Below are 16232 nucleotides of genomic sequence, written 5' to 3' on the forward strand. Positions count from 1 at the left end.
GTGTTGTTCCCCTAGGCGTGTTGTTCCCCCACATGTGTCCATGTGTTCCCATCATTCAATCATTCAGCTCCCACTTATAAGTGAGAACATGCAGCATTTGGTTTTCTGTTTCTGCATTAGTTTGCTGAGGATAATGGTGAAATGTCCTTTTTATCTCCAGTAATGTTCTTTGATTTGATTTTATTTTTAGTTTTTGCGACAGAGTCTTGCTCTGTTGCCCAGGCTGGAGTGCAGTGGCATGATCTCAGCTCACTGCAATCTGCACCTCCCAGATTCCAGTGATTCTCATGCCTGAGCCTCCCAAGTAGCTGGGATTACAAGCATGTGCTACCATGCCTGGCTAATTTTTTGTATTTTTAGTAGAGATGGGGTTTCGCTATATTGGCCAGGCTGGTCTTGAACTCCTGGCCTCAAGTGATCCATCTGCCTTGGCCTCCCAAAATGCTGGGATTACAGGTGTGAGCCACGGTACCCATCCTTGTTCCTTGATTTTTTTTTTTTTTTTTTTTTTTAAGATGGCATTTCGCTCTTGTTGCCCAGGCTGGAGTGCAGTGGCACAATCTGGCTCACTGCAACCTCCGCCTCCCAGGTTCAAGCGATTCTCCTGCCTCAGCCTCCCAAGTAGCTGGGATTACAGGCATGCCCGGCTAATTTTTTTTGTATTTTTAGTAGAGATGGGGTTTCTCCATGTTGGTCAGGCTGGTCTCGAACTCCCTACCTCAGGTGATCCAGCTGCCTTGGCCTCCCAAAGTGCTGGAATTATGGGCGTGAGCCACCAAGCCTGGCCCTCATTCCTTGATTTTCAAGGCCACTCTGCCTGATATTCGTAAGATATACCAGCTTTATTTTAGTCTTTGTGAAATATGTTTTTACATTCTTTTAATTCACACTCTCCATATAAATAAATAGTCTTTTTTATGCAGAAGTTTTCTATCCATCCTGTCAAACTTTGTCTTTTAATTATAACCTTTAAGTTAGTTATATTTAATTACTTGTAAATTTGGATGTAAACCATCCATCTTATTCACTGTTTTTATTTGTCCAATCTGTTTTATTTCCTCTTTACTGTCTTGTCTTTTGCATTACATTTTTTTTTTTTCTTTTTGAAGATGGCGTTTTGCTCTTGTTGCCCAGGCTGGAGTGCAATGGTGTGAACTCAGCTCACTGCCACCTCTGCCTCCCGGGTTCAAGCAATTCTCCTGCCTCAGCCTCCTGAGTAGCTGGGATTACAGGCGTGTGCCACCATGCCCAGCTATTTTTTTTTGCATTTTTAGTAGAGGTGGGGTTTCTCCATGTTTGTCAGGCTGGTCTCAAACTCCCGACCTCAGGTGATCCGCCCACCTCAGCCTCCCAAAGTGCTGGGATTATAGCGTGCGCCACCATGCCCGATTTGCAATAATTTTTAATATTATGTTTTCTCTTCTCTGTTAGCTTGTTAGTTTATTGTCTTTTACTATTCTTTTAGTCGTTAAAGATTACAACTTAACAAAGTCTATTATAAATTAGTACTTTTACTACTTCCCAGTCAATACAAAGACTTTGGATCATTAACTACACGTAACTACATTTACTCCCTCCTGCCATTTTGCAGCTGTTTTCACATATAGTTGTCCGCTTGATATAGGCAAGGATCCCTGTCTATATTCAAATTTGTGCATACTCAAGTCCTGCAGTTGGTCCTGAGAAATCCACCTATGGGAAAAGCCAGCCTTTTGTATATGCAAGTTTTGCATCCTGTGAATACTATTGTGAATACCATCTACAATGTTTTATTGTTTCTTTTTTCTTCTTCTTCTTTTTTTTTTTTTTTTTTCTGAGACGGAGTCTTGCTCTGTCACCCAGGCTGGAGTACAGTGGAGCAATCTTGACTCACTGCAACTTCTGCCTCCTGGGATCAAGTGGTTCTCCTGCCTCAGCCTCCCAAGTAGCTGGGACTACAGGTGCATGTCACCACACCTGGCTAATTTTTTGTATTTTTAGTAGAGATGGGGTTTCACCATGTTAGCCAGGATGGTCTCGATCTCGACCTCGTGATCCACCTGCCTTGGCCTCCCAAACTGTGGCGTGAGCCACTGTGCCTGGCCTTTTCTTTTTTTAAGAGATTGGGTCTTGCTCTGTCACATAGGCTGGAGTGTAGTGACGCCATCATAGCTCATTGCATAGCTGGGATTATGAGTAAGAGCCACTGTCCCTGGCAGAATACTGTATTTTTGATCTGCATGTGGTTGAGAAAAATCAGTGTAAAAGTGGACCTGTGCAGTTCAAACCTTTGTTGTTCAAGGGTCCTCTGTACTTTTACATATTGGTGTATGCATTTTAAAGCATTCAGGTGGTATTGTTATTTTATGCAGTCAGTATTCATAACTTATTCATTCATTTACTTGTATATTCTCCCTTTCTGTTATTCTTCATGCCATACTCTGTGCTTTTATTAGGGATCATTTTCTTTCTACCTGGGGAATTCTGTGTAGTATCTCTTTTAAAGCAAGTTGACTGTTGACAAATTCTGTTAGTTTTTCTGAAAACATCTTTATTTTGCCTTTACTTTAAGTGATTCTGTAATTCTAGCTACTCACTTATTTCTTGACCTCCCTTATCCCTGTCCTCTTACCTTCCTAGCTTTATTTCCCCCACATACTTATTACCATTTTTTTCATATATTTTACTTATTTATTAGCTTAGTATTGATTTTGGAAGGAAGGGCTCACCATAGTTGGCAGGTTGGATCTTCAGCAGCAACAGCAGTTAGGTCAAGTTAAGAGTTGCTGTTGGGCTCATCTACAACTTCTATTCATGCCACCATGACTATTTCATTTACAAGCCTATTGTGTTAACAGTCACAGCCAAACTGGCCAAGTCACTTTGCATGGTTGTTCATTGCCTCTTTTGAGGTTGATGCTTTCTGGGATTAACTTGTGACACAAAAAGCTTCATAATTGTCCCCTTTCATGTGTCTGTCTACATGAGACAAGGAGATCTCCTCATCTCCTTGTCTCAATCTTCTGTTCTTTTATAGGGTTTATCTCTTATTTTCTGGAATGGTTGTATCTTATCAGTGTATGTGCTACTTCTTGCTCACCTGATTGAGTTAATGTGATATTTAGACCATGGATCAACATGAATTTCTTTGGATTGCCCATATCCCTTGGGACTCTAAAGGCTGGAAAATTAATAATAGTCTTGATTCAGGTATGTAAGTGTATGCTGTTGTTAGTTGGATGTGACTGTCAGCTGCTTTTAGTCCTCCTTAATAGGGGCAGAAAAACATGCTTCATGAGATCAATGACTGCATACCACTTATCTGAGCGAGACCAATAACCCAGTCTTTATATGTTGCCAAAGAGACTATCTGGCTTTCACACTATAGTCTTTAATTGGTGATTTATCACTCTCAGCCTTTCATTGTTTTTTTCCATTGCATCGACTGCTCCTAGCAACAGCTATCCAATTCCTAGTCCTTTTAATTACTTCTCTGTACTTCACAAATGCCTGAAATATTGCACCTGCCATGGCTTCTCTTTCACCAACAAAAGTTTCAGTAGTTGTGGTTGCCCTACTGTGGCATGTTAGGGACTGTGTGCCACCAGTAATGGGTTTCTCATTGCTAGCCAGTTAGTGGTTGATACAGCATCAGATTCTCATTTGGAGTCAAAACTTCATAGGACCACTTTTGGTATCAACTCTCCCAGGTCAGGTTTCCCAAAAACACACTTTGAAATGTCTGTATTTGCATGTCAGAAGTTTATATAGCGGAGTGTTTCTGGGGTCAGTCCCTGTGAGAGAGGGGACAAGGGAAACAGCATTGGGAAGATAGGGAAATTGAATTGCCATGTAGTTGCCATAGTAGCAACAACTGTTCCACAGGGAGATCTGAAGCTAGAATAACCCCTTTGAGATATTTCAGGAATGGACTATTTTACTGCATATTGACCAGTCATTGAATGTGGGCTGTTTTGGGGTAGTATAATAGTATAACCTTTGGTGAGGGAGTTGCAACTCAGGGAAATTCCTGAGGGTTCAGTTATTAGCCATCAGTAGGCAAAATCCCAGAAGCTGGGAGAATGAGCACTTCTTTCACTTCTGAAGGGGGAGTTCTGAGTAGCACACCACTGTATTCACTACAGCCACAATGGCAAGATCAAGATCAGTTTTAGTGGAGTGGTGAGGGTGGAAAGGTATTGTAGTGCTAGAGAACTAAAGGAGGAGATGAGGAGGCTTGAAAACTTGTTCAAACAGCTTAGCTGTGAAGGGGATGAGACAGAGAAGATAATCAGTAGAAGTTCCTGAGGAGACTGGGAGAGATGAGATCCAGGATATGAGTATGATTTGCCATGGGCTGGAAGAGGTTCATTTCTACCACTGTAATGAAAGAAGAGGAGGAAGAAAGTTCAGGTAAAGATAAGTTTATAACAATAATGAGAGGAAGTTGAGGCAGTTCTTGTTTCTTCTGAGAAAGAGCCAGAAGATTCAACAGCTGAAAGAGGGAGAGTTGGTTGGGTTGGAGATATAAGGTAATTAGAGAGAATTTTAATAGATTGCAGTGGAGAGTGGGAAGAGAGAGCTACCAGAATAGCCAGTGGTTGGTTGGTTGGGTTTTTTGTTTTTGTTTTTGTTTTTTTTGTTGGTGACAGAGTTTTGCTCTTGTTACCCAGGCTGGAGTGCAATGACGTGATCTCGGCTCACTGCAACTTCTGCCTCCCAGGTTCAAGCAATTCTCCTGCCTCAGCCTCCAAAGTAGCTGGGATTACAGGTGCCCGCCACCATGCCCGGCTAATTTTTTGTATGTTTATTAGAGACGGGGTTTCACCATGTTGGTCAGGCTGATTTTGAACTCCTGACCTCAGGTGATCCATCTGCCTTGGCCTCCCAAAGTGTTGGGATTATAGGTGTGAGCTACCTTGCCCAGCCGCCAGTGGGTATTTAGAACCCATTCGAGGTTGATGTTCCTGATTTTGTGGAATTATCAATTTGTCCATTTGTGTAACATTTTTTTTCTGGCAATACTTAATGTAATAAAATTATAAACATTGTGCTCAGTATCTTGCCAATTTTCCTTTTCTTTTTGTACAGCCATCAGATCAAGTCATTACAGTATAGTAACACAGGAGACATGATTCTTGTTGTATCTGGAAGCTCTCAGGCCAAGGTGATTGACAGAGATGGTTTTGAAGTAATGGAATGTATAAAAGGAGACCAGTATATTGTGGACATGGCCAACACCAAGGTAAGCATTAAACAGAATGTTTTAATGAATTAAATTAATTCAGCATACATTTATTAACAACTATTTGAGTGATCATGTAATAATTTGCCCCAAAAGTTAGTGTCATAAAACAATAGCAATTTATTTGTTCTCACAATTGTGTGGATTGACTGGGTGGTTCTGCTTCATACAGTATCAGCTGGAGCACTAGGATGGCTGTAAGATACAAAATGGGCCCAGATGGTTTGCAGTCAGTGTCCTGCTCCATGCATCTCTCCATGGCATCTCTCTCTTCCTTACTTCTACCCCACCCCTTCCCTTCTTGCTGGCTCTCTGTCTCTCTGTCTTTTTCTCCCACCCCTTCCCTTCTTGCTGGCTCTCTGTCTCTCTGTCTTTTTCTCTTGCCACATGTCTAGTTTGGGGCTTTTCACAGTGTGGTAGTCTTAGGTGTATTAGTCTGTTCTCATGCTGCTGATAATGACCTATTTGAGACTGGATAATTTATAAAGGAAAGAGGTTAATTGTTTCACAGTTCTGCATGGCTGGAGAGGCCTCACAATCATGGTGGAAGGCAAGGAGGTACAGTCTTGTCTTACATGGTGGCAGGCAGGAGAGAGCATGTGCAGGGGAACTCCCATTTATAAAACCATCAGATCTCATGAGACTTATTCACTACCATGAGAACAGCATGGGGGAAACTGCCTCCATGATTCAATTATCTCCACCTGGCCCCACCCTTGACACATGGGAATTGTTACAATTCAAGATGAGATTTGGGTGGGGACACAGCCAAACCATATAATTCTGCCCCGGCCCCTCCCAAATCTCATGTCCTCACATTTCAAAACCAATCATGCCTTCCCCAAAGTCCCCCAAACTCTTATTTCAGCATTAACTCAAAAGTCCATAGTCCAGAGTCTCATCTGAGACAAGGCAAGTCCCTCCCACCTATGAGCCTGTAAAATCAGAAGCAAGTTAGTTACTTTCTAGATACACAGGGTTACAGGCATTGGGTAAATACACTCGTTTCAAATGGGAGAAATTGGCCAAAGCGAAAGAGCTACAGGCCCCATGCAAGTCCAAAATCCAGCAGGCAAATCTTAAAGCTCCAAAATGACCTCCTTTGACTCCATGTGTCACATCAAGGTGATGCAAGAAGTGGGTTCCCAGGGTCTTGGGCAGCCCTGCCCGTGTGGCTTTGCAGGGTACAGCCGCCCCTTCTGGCTGCATTGAGTGTCTGCAGCTTTTCCAGGCACACAGTGCAGGCTGTCAGTGGATCTACCATTCTGGGGTCTGGAGGATGGTGGTCCTTTTCTCACAGCTCTGCTTGGCAGTACCCCAGTGGGGACTCTGTGTGGGGGCTCCAACCCCATATTTCCCTTCGACACTGCCCTACCAGAGGTTCTTCATGAGGGCCCCACCCCTGCAGCAAACTTCTGCCTGGATTTCCAGGCATTTTCATACATCTTCTGAAATCTAGGCAGAGGTTCCTGAACCTTAATTCTTGACTTCTGTGCATCCACAGGGTTAACACCACCTGGAACCTGAAAGGCTTGGGACTTGCACCCTCTGAAGCCATGGCCTGAGGTGTACCTTGGCCCCTTTTACCTATGGCGGGAGCAGCTGGGATGCAGGGCACCAAGTTCCTAGGCTGCACACAGCAGGGTGTTCTGGACCCACAAAACCATTTTTTCCTTCTAAGCCTCCAGGCCTGTGATGGGAGGGTCTGCTGTGAGGGTCTCTAACATGCCCTGGAGACGTTTGCCCCATTGTCTTGGTGATTAACATTTGGCTCCTCATTACTTATGCAAATTTCTACAACCCAATCTCCTCAGAAAATAGATTTTTCTTTTCTGTTGCATCATCAGGCTACAAATTTTCTGAACTTTTATGCTCTGCTTCTTCTCGAATGCTTTGCTGCTTAGAAATTTCTTCTGCTGGATACCTTAAATCATCTCTCTCAAGTTCAAAGTTCCACAGATCTCTAGGGAACTCTAGAAAAAAATTCTTATTTTCACTCTTTCCCACCTATCTTATGCCCTTTTCTAATACAGGGGCACAGTGCCTCCAGTGTCTTTGCATAGTAAGAGTGACTTTACTCCATTTCCCAACAAATTCCTCATCTCCATCTGAGACCACCTCCACCTGGACATTATTGTCCATATCACTATTAACATTTTGGTCAAAGCCATTCAACAAGTCTCTAGGAAGTTCTAAACTTTCCCACATTTTCCTCTCCTCTTCTGAGCCTTCCAAACTGTTCCAGCCTCTCCCGGTTACCCAGTTCCAAAATTGCTTCCACATTTTTGGGTATCTTTACAGCAGCACCCGACTCTACTGGTATCAACTTATTGTATTAGTCTGTTCTCATACTGCAAATAAAGACATGCCTGAGACTGGGTGATTTATAAAGGAAAGAGGTTGAATTGACTCACAGTTCTGCATGGCTGGGGAGGCCTCACAATCATGGTGGAAGGCAAGGAGGTGCAAAAGCATGTCTCACATAGCGGCAGGCAGGAGAGAGCATGTGCAGGAGAACTCCCATTTATAAAACCATCAGATCTCATGAGACTTATTCACTACCACGAGAACAGTATGCTGGGAACTATCCCCATGATTCAGTTATCTGCACCTGGCCCCGCCCTTGACACGTGGGAATTATTACAATGCAAGGTGAGATTTGGGTGGGGACACATCCAAACTATATCAGTAGGTTTTGACTTCTTGCTTGATTGCTAGGTTGCATGGAGGACAAACATGGAGATTAATTAAGTACCTTAATATCTGGCTTCAGATCTTAGACAGGATCAGAGGGCCAGCTCAAATTTGCAAGGAGGGGAGGTAGATCCCACCATTTTATAGGTGAATGGGAAAATCAAACAGAAATGTGGGATGGGAGATATTGATGCAGGCATCTTTGGAAACATTCTACTTAGCTAATTTTGTGCTAGGCTTTAGGTCAAGAAGGAGAGAGAGAGCCGACATGCTGTGGTACACACTTATAGTCCCAGCTACTTGGAAAGCTGAGGCAGGAGGATTGCTTGATCCCAGGAGTTTGAGGTAGTGTGTGATGATTGTGCTTGTGAATAGCCACTAGCCACTGAACTCCAGCTTGGGAAACATTGAGACACCCTGTCTCTTAATTTAAAAAAAAAAAAAGGAAAGAAAGTGGTCTCAGTTTTTAATCTAAATATTTTTAATGGGATAATGCTATTTTAAGATTAATGTATATTATATATCAGTTAAGTATAGGTTAATAATTATATAAAACTTAAGGTACGAAAAACATTTATTTTTGCTAACATATCTGTGAATTGACTGTTCTTGGCTTGGTGAGGCTGCAAGCTGCAGATAGAATCTAGGTATGTTTTCTGTGTGTGTGTTCCCCCTTGGATCAGTGGACTACCTGAATATGTGTTTTTGTCACAGTGATAGAATCACAAGGAAACTTCAGTTCTGGAAGTACATTTTAAGCCATTCCTTTATCATGTCCACTAACATTTAGTCAGCCAAAGCACATACCTTGTCCATGGCTAACATTGATAGTATAGATAAATATACCTGATCTCTAGCAGGAGGAACTGCATTGTCTTGGGGAAAGGTTGTAGATATAGGGAGGGGTGATGAGTTGGGAACAATAATGTAGTCTGCCACAAGCATATTAAAGTGTAACTGGATATGGTTGATGCAGAATTTTGAACCTTTGTTTTAATTCTGATTTTTACTCTTTTCCCCTTATCTAGTGCCCTTTTCTAATACAGTAATTCTCATGATTTTTGTCTGAATTGAAATCTTCTATGAGATTAGATTGTCTACGAAAATACAGTCGATCCTCCTTGTTTTCAGCTTTTGTATTTGTGAACTCACCTACTATTTTTTGTAACCCCAAAATCAGTACTCATAGCACTTTCATAGTCATGTGCTTGCACAGAGTGTCAAAGAATTTGAGTTCGAACAGGGTGATATTCTGCCTTCTTTTTCAGCTCTCATACAATAGTCAGGTATCCTTTTTGTGGTCTATTTTTGTACTGTTTGTTGGTTGTTTTGCCATTTAAATTAACCCCCAAGCATAGTGCTGAAGTGCTGCTTAGCATTCACAAGTCCAAGAAGTCTGTGATGTGCCTTACAGAGAAAATACATGCATTAAATAAACTTCATTCAGGTGTGAGTGCTGTAGTACCATTGGCTGTGAGTTCAATGTTAATGAATGAACAATATATATTATTTATTCATTCATTTAATTAATTATTATTATTATTTTTTGAGATAGAGTCTCACTCTGTTGGTCAGCCTGGAGTGCAGCGGTGCAGTCTTGGCTCACTGCAACCTCTGCCTCCTGGGTTCAAGCGATTCCCCTGCTGTAGCCTCCTGAGTAGCTAAGACTACAGGCATGCGCCACCATGCCTGGCTAATTTCTTCTTTTTTTTTTTTAATTTTTAGTAGAGACGGGGTTTCACCACGTTGGCCAGGGTGGTCTCAAACTCCAGACCTCAAATGATCCACCTGCCTTGGCTTCCCAAAGTGCTGGGATTACAGGCGTTAGCCACTGTGCCTGGCCAACAATATATATTAAATAAGCACACATACAACAAAAGTAGGTGTTGGTAAGTTTACAAAAGTGTGACCAGTAGCTTGCTGAAACCTAACTTTTTATTTGTTCATGGAACTTTCTAGACCATAACTACACCGAATAATGAGAATTTGCTGTAATCTTTTTAGGTGCTGTAGATGAGCCATTGGATTAAAGTATTATAGTATGTTTCAGACCGCCCTATGTTGAACCCTAGTGAAGTGCCTCTCAAATCCTCATAAGGATCACAATCTCATGTCCTTTCTTTTGTTATTGAATGCCCAGTATGTGTTAGTGATTTAAACAAAATTCAAATACAATTTTTTTTTTTGAGACAGAGTCTCGCTCTGTCACCTAAGCTGGAGAGTGCAGTGGCATGATCTCGGCTCACTACAACCTCTGCCTCCCGGGTTCAAGCAATTCTCTTGCCTCAGCATCCTGAGTAGCTGGGATTACAGGCGCCCGCCACCACACTCGGCTAATTTTTTTTTTTTTAGTAGAGACGGGGTTTCGCCAGGTTGTCCAGGCTGGTCTCGAACTCTTGACCTCATGTGATCCGCCTGCCTTGGCCTCCTAAAGTGCTGGGATTATAGGCATGAGCCACCATGCCCGGCCTTGACTTTTTAATAATAACCATTCTGACTGGTGTGAGATGGTATGCCATTGTGGTTTTGATTTGCATTTCTCTAATGATCAGTGATAGTGAGCTTTTTTTCATATGCTTGTTGGCCGCATGTGTGTCTTCTTTTGAAATGTCTGTTTATGTTCTTTGCCCACTTTCTAATGAGATTTTTTTTCTTGTAAATTTGTTTAAGTTCCTTATCAGTGTTGGACATTAGATCTTTGTCACATGCATTGTTTGCAAAAATTTTCTCCCATTCTGTAGGTTGTCTGTTCACTCTGTTGATAGTTTCTTTTGCTGTACAGAAGCTTCAAGAAGAAAGGAATCCGATTGGTTCTGTGTCTGTCTCTTTTGGCATTCTCAGAGTTATGTAGCCATCCATATAGAAAGATGATTAAGAAAGTAGGACAAGAATAGCAGAAATCTACATAAAAATGTAGGAAATTAAAATTAATTACCAGCATACAAAAAACTGCTACATGTTATAATTACATACTATAACTCACCCCTCCTTCCCAAATATTCTCTGTCTTTTGACTTCAAAATCATGGCTTATATGTACTTTCTCCATTTCCCAGATGCAGATACAATTCATTGACTGTTTATTTATCTAGGAAATGTTACTGATATCTTAATTGTAGTCATTGGCTTGAGTGATGGGTTTTGGTAATTCAACTACTATTTTACTTAAAAGTAAAGGATACTGTTATAAAAAGTATAGGATACTGTTATAAAATCTTTTTAACCTCTTTTCTCATTCCAGGAGTAATTAGTAATTGTGGTTTACTGGAAAATTCAATGAATAGGGTGTTAATGGAAGCAATTTATTAATAATATATCTAATCTATCATGATAAAATATTATATACTTCATATATAAACAGGCCCTCCTAATTATATTGTTAAATTATTATATTATTAAATTTGTATCTCTATTCTTTATATCATTTTATATTTGTGTCTGTGTGTCTGTATATATAAATATATAAAAATATATATATATATATATATTTTTTTTTGAGAGGGTGTCTAGTTCTGTCACCAGGCTGGAGTGCAGTGGTGCAATCTCAGCTCACTGCAATCTCCTCCTCCCGGGTTCAAGTGATTCCCCTGCCTCAGCCTCCCGAGTAGCTGGGACTACAGGTGCGTACCACCACTCCCGGCTAATTTTTGTATTTTTAGTAGAGACGGGGGTTTCACCATGTTGGCCAGGCTGGTCTCAAACTCCTGACCTCGTGATCTGCCTGCCTAGGCCTCCCATAGTGCTGGGATTACAGGTGTGAGCCACTGCACCCAGCCCATAGTTGTTACTCTTTTGCCTCCAGGTATAGGACTCCTTTAAACATTTCTTGTAGGCCTGGCCTAGTGGTGATGAATTCCCTGCTTTTGTTTGCCTGAGAAAGACTTTATTTCTCCTTCATTATAACTGCTGAGTGTACTAGTCTTGGGTGGCATGTTTTTTTTTTTTTTTTCCTTTCAGCACTTTGACAATATCATTTCATTCTCTTCTGGCCTATAAGGTTTGTGCTGAGGAATCTACTGTTAAGTCTGATGGGTGTGGTCTTATATGTGACTAGACTTTTTTTTTTTTTTTTGCTGTTATTAGAATTTCCTTTTTGTCTTTGACTTTTGACCATCTGACTATAATGTGCCACTAAAAAGACCTTTTTGGGTTGTATCTATATGGGAATCTCCTACCTTCTTGTATCTGTATGTCTTAGTCTCCTGTTAGACTTGAAAAGTTTTCAACGATTGTTTTATTAAATAGGTTTTCTATGCCATTGATCTCTTCACCTCCTGGAACACCCAAAATTCAGATATTTGGTTGCTTTATGGTGTCCCCATATATTATGTAGGCTTTCTTTATTCTTTTTTGTTCTTTACTTTTTTTTTTGGTTTTGTTTAACTGGGCTGTTTGGAAAGACATGTCTTCAAGTTCTGAAATTCTTTCTTGTGCTTGATCTAGTCTCTTATTGAAGCTTTCAATTGTAATTTTTATTTCATTTATTGAATTATTCTAAGATTTTGTTTTTATAATTTATTTATCTTTGGTGAATTCTCATTCATATGCCGAATTGTTTCTCTAGTTTCTTTGTACTGTTTACCTGTGTTCTCTTGTATATCACTGAGCTTCTTTTACACTACGATTTCTAATTTTTTTCAGACATTTCATATTTTCTTTTCACTGGAATCGGTTGGTGGAGAATTATTTTGTTCCCTTGGAGGTGTCACTTTTCCTTGCTTTTTTGTGTTTCTTGTGTTCTTACATTATTATTTGTGCAACTTGTGTAACAGTTACTTCTTCCAGTTTTTTAGATTGGCTTTTATAGAGGAATACTTTTTCCTGTAGATGTATCTATGGTGTTGGTTAGGTAGGGCACTTCAGCATTGATTCTGGATGTGTGTAATAGTGTAGTCTCCATATGACTTCTTTGGCTTTAAACCCTGTCAGTGGTGTCTGTGTTTTCCTCAGAGGCTTAGGTGAATTTGTTAGTGGAGGCTGTGGTGAGGATTTATTAGGTGTAGCAATGCCAGGTGGGCCAGTCTTCTGGCCTCAGTGGTGGCAATGGTGGGCTGAATGTCCCTGTTCTTGGGCCCTTGCACACAGTACATGGGCACTGGTGTTAGTAGGTTCAGACAGGCTGATATTTGGGCCTCCAGGTGGCTTTTTCAGGTGCCAGTAGTGGCAGTGGTGAGTTGAGTGGGTGGGCCAGTCCTCGGGCCCCCAAGCATTGTGCATGGTGTTGGTGACGGCAGTATAGTGGCAGGGCAACACATGGGCTTCCAGGTAGCACACACTGATGTTAGTGGTGGCTGTGACAGACTGGGCAGCCTGGTCTTCAGACCCCCAGGTGGTACACATAGCTGGGTGCCAGGTTTGGTGGTGGTGGCAGGCTGAGCAACCTTGTCCTCCAGCCCCTAGGAGGTGTAGATAGATATAAGCAGTGGTAGACTGGGCAGGGTGAACCCCCAGGCCTTCAGATGGCATGCTTAGGCACCAGCAGTAGATTTTCTGGGCCTGTTATTAGGCCGTCTGGTAGTACACACTCCTGCTTGGAGTGACCAGTGGGGCACATCAATCCTAGGCTATGTGGTAGGGTGGTGTGGTAGGGCACTTGGTTGGGGTGACATTGTCAGGTCTAGGGTGGTGTGGTAGGGCACTCGGGGTGACAGTGTCAGGCATTTTGGGGCTGTTATCGGGTCCCCCTGATGGTCCAAATAGGTATAGGCTGTGGTAGGTGGGACGGGGGCAATTCCTAGGCCTTCAGATGGCGTGCTAGGGTGCGGCAGGCATTCTGGGGCTGTTTGGTGTCTTTATGTGCATGTGCCTGAGGTGACTGATGGTGCAGGAGAGTCCACAGGCCCCTGGGCAGTGTGATAGAGAGCACTGGGGTTGCTGGTGCCAGGCCTTGTGAGCCTGTCCTTAAGGCCTCTGATGTTGTGCAGAGATGCAGGCTGTGTTGGGCAGGGCAGGGTGATCCCCATGTCCTGGGTAGTGTCCTTGGGTGGTGGTTGCAGCAGCAGTAGTAGGCAGGGAGAGTCTATCCTCAGGGCATGTGGAAATGAACAGCTCTGCTAAGGGGAAGGCTCAATGACAATGGTGGTGGGGGTGGTGGTGAGGGAGATTGATGCCAGTGGTAGCCATCCCAGGCAGATACATCTCAGTCTCTGGAGAGCACATGCTTTGTCTCCACTTCCCCTATCCCCTGTGGCATTGGCTGCATTGGCTAGGGTGAGCCTGTCCTCAAGGCACATGTACGACAGTCCTGCTGTTGTGGGTAGCAGGGTTGCTGTCTGTGGTACCTGCCCCAGGCAGGTGATTCTTAGGCTCTGGTCCCTGGCTGCAGCAGCAGGCAGGGAGAGCCTGCCCTCAGGGCATGTGCAGGTGTGCTGGGGCTTTGCTGCTGGGGTTGGGTGGGCAAGGTTACTCTCAGTGGCAGTGACCTGAGGCAGGTGGGTCTGGGCTCTAGGGAGTGTGCACTTTGGCTCCCTTTGTCCTAGAGGCAGCATCCACACAGCTCTGCGTTGTCTTTTCTTCAGTGTACTGGATGCTGTGTGATCTAGAGTGCTGGGGATATTGCTGCTCTGCTGGGCCCTACTGGTGTCATGTGCTACAATCCTTCCAGTGGGTATGAGGGGATGTCATTGGGCCTCCAGGGATGTGGAGATGCAGGTACTGTTTGGCCCCAGAACAGAAAACAGACTGGTGGGGTCTGGGCCCTCAAATTCGTGCCGTGCTACAGGTGCTTGGGTTTCCAGGTGTGCGTGGAACCTATTGTGAGCTTCCTCTTTAGAAGCTTGTTTGTACCAGTCTCAGCTTGTCAGGGTTAAGGGACTGTGCTATGGCTAGGATTGCAGGTATCTACAGGGAGAATCTGGATGTTGGGAATCTTTTACTCACCTTTTCCCCACACTGAGGAGCCCCTTAGGGCTCCCAGCTGGTCCTGGCTGGGCTCTGTGCCTTGGTTTCCTCTTCAGTGCCTGTCACCTCTCTGCTGAATTCCAACATTCTCTCTTTGATGCTACATTTGAAGTGTGATTATCTACTCATTAAGCTTTTCTTTGTAGAGGACGTGAGTGTCTGGTGCTTCTAGTTAGCCATCTTGAAGTCCCCCATAAGCTTTCTTTTATCAATTCATCTAGAGCTGATATTGTTAAGTGCCTTTCTCCAGGATTGTCTTCAACTCTTTTTCTTTTCAACATGAAAGCAATTCTCTGCCATTTATTTTTAAATTACATGACTAAGGTGGAGAAAGCAGGTTCAGGATACCTCAGAATGCTTGGACATTTTAGTGGGAGATATCTCCATTAGTGGATCTTAGTCATGGAAGTTAGAAGAGTTTTCAAATGTTTTATTTATTTTTGAATAGTACGTGTAGTCATTCTGATACCCAGCCATTCCAAAAAAATGGCACTTATTATTTGGAGATGAAATATATTAGTCATGTCTTTTTACTGGTGAATACTTTTTCTTAAGAACTTAAAATATTTAATTTTTATTAAAGTAACTGTTCTGGTTTTATTTTTGTTTTCTTAAGCAAAAGAAAACTGTTAACTTAAGGTTTTAATAATAGATATAACTAACAAATTGAATGATTTGAAGTATATTTTATTTCTTTCCATTTTCTAAATATTTACAGAAACTTTTATCTAATAGAAACTTCTTAACATTGGCTTCTGCCCTTTTGACATGTCCCCATCATTTTCGGAGTACTTTCTTACATTTTGGCACAACAAGATGTTCCAGGGTCATCTTGTACTTTCCCTGATTTGATCCTACCTACTTTTCTAGTGATCCATGGCTTCATTCAACAGGGAAGTCAATTTAGAAATTAAGATTTGGTACTCTGGATATATTCATTGCTGTTGGGTGTCATTGCTTCTAGCCTCAAAAGACAAAGCTAGGAGGGAGATAAACCAATCCAAAAATTAAAATAAGTAAAAAATTATGAGTTCATTTGGATACATCTAATTCTAATCCAACTTTCTAGCCTTTTCCTGTTCCATATTCGTAATTCACTTCTCCAACAGTGAAGAACGTGGCTTTTAACATCATAATTATATTTACTCATTCGTTCAGTGTTACAGTACATGGAAAGTAGTTTCAGAATTGCTACACCCAAAGCTCTTGTTGTAGGGTGAATTCTAAGATGGCTCCTAAGAGTCCCTGCACTTCTCCTTGAATGTAGTTTTGAACTATGGGCTAGTCACTCCTGTGATTACATTGTATGACACAATGGACTTGAAGAAAGGAAGATTGCCTTCAGTGGATCCAGCCTCATCAGGTGAGCACTTAAAAGCAGTTGGGCTCTTCCTGGCAAAAGGTATTCTAAGTGT

At 42.2% G+C, this 16232-nt stretch overlaps 1 protein-coding gene across 1 annotated transcript in view; it reads left to right on the top strand.

Moving 5' to 3' along the window:
* WDR70 (WD repeat domain 70) overlaps positions 1–16232 on the top strand; it is a 397384-nt gene that overhangs the window by 87632 nt on the left and 293520 nt on the right. The window contains exon 8 of the mRNA XM_032135980.2: positions 5071–5224. Within this exon, the coding sequence (XP_031991871.1) occupies positions 5071–5224 (154 nt within the window). The remainder of the gene's footprint in view (positions 1–5070; positions 5225–16232) is intronic.

This window comes from Hylobates moloch, unplaced genomic scaffold (genome assembly GCF_009828535.3).
Source record: "Hylobates moloch isolate HMO894 unplaced genomic scaffold, HMol_V3 SCAFFOLD_17, whole genome shotgun sequence".
NCBI lineage: Eukaryota > Metazoa > Chordata > Mammalia > Primates > Hylobatidae > Hylobates > Hylobates moloch.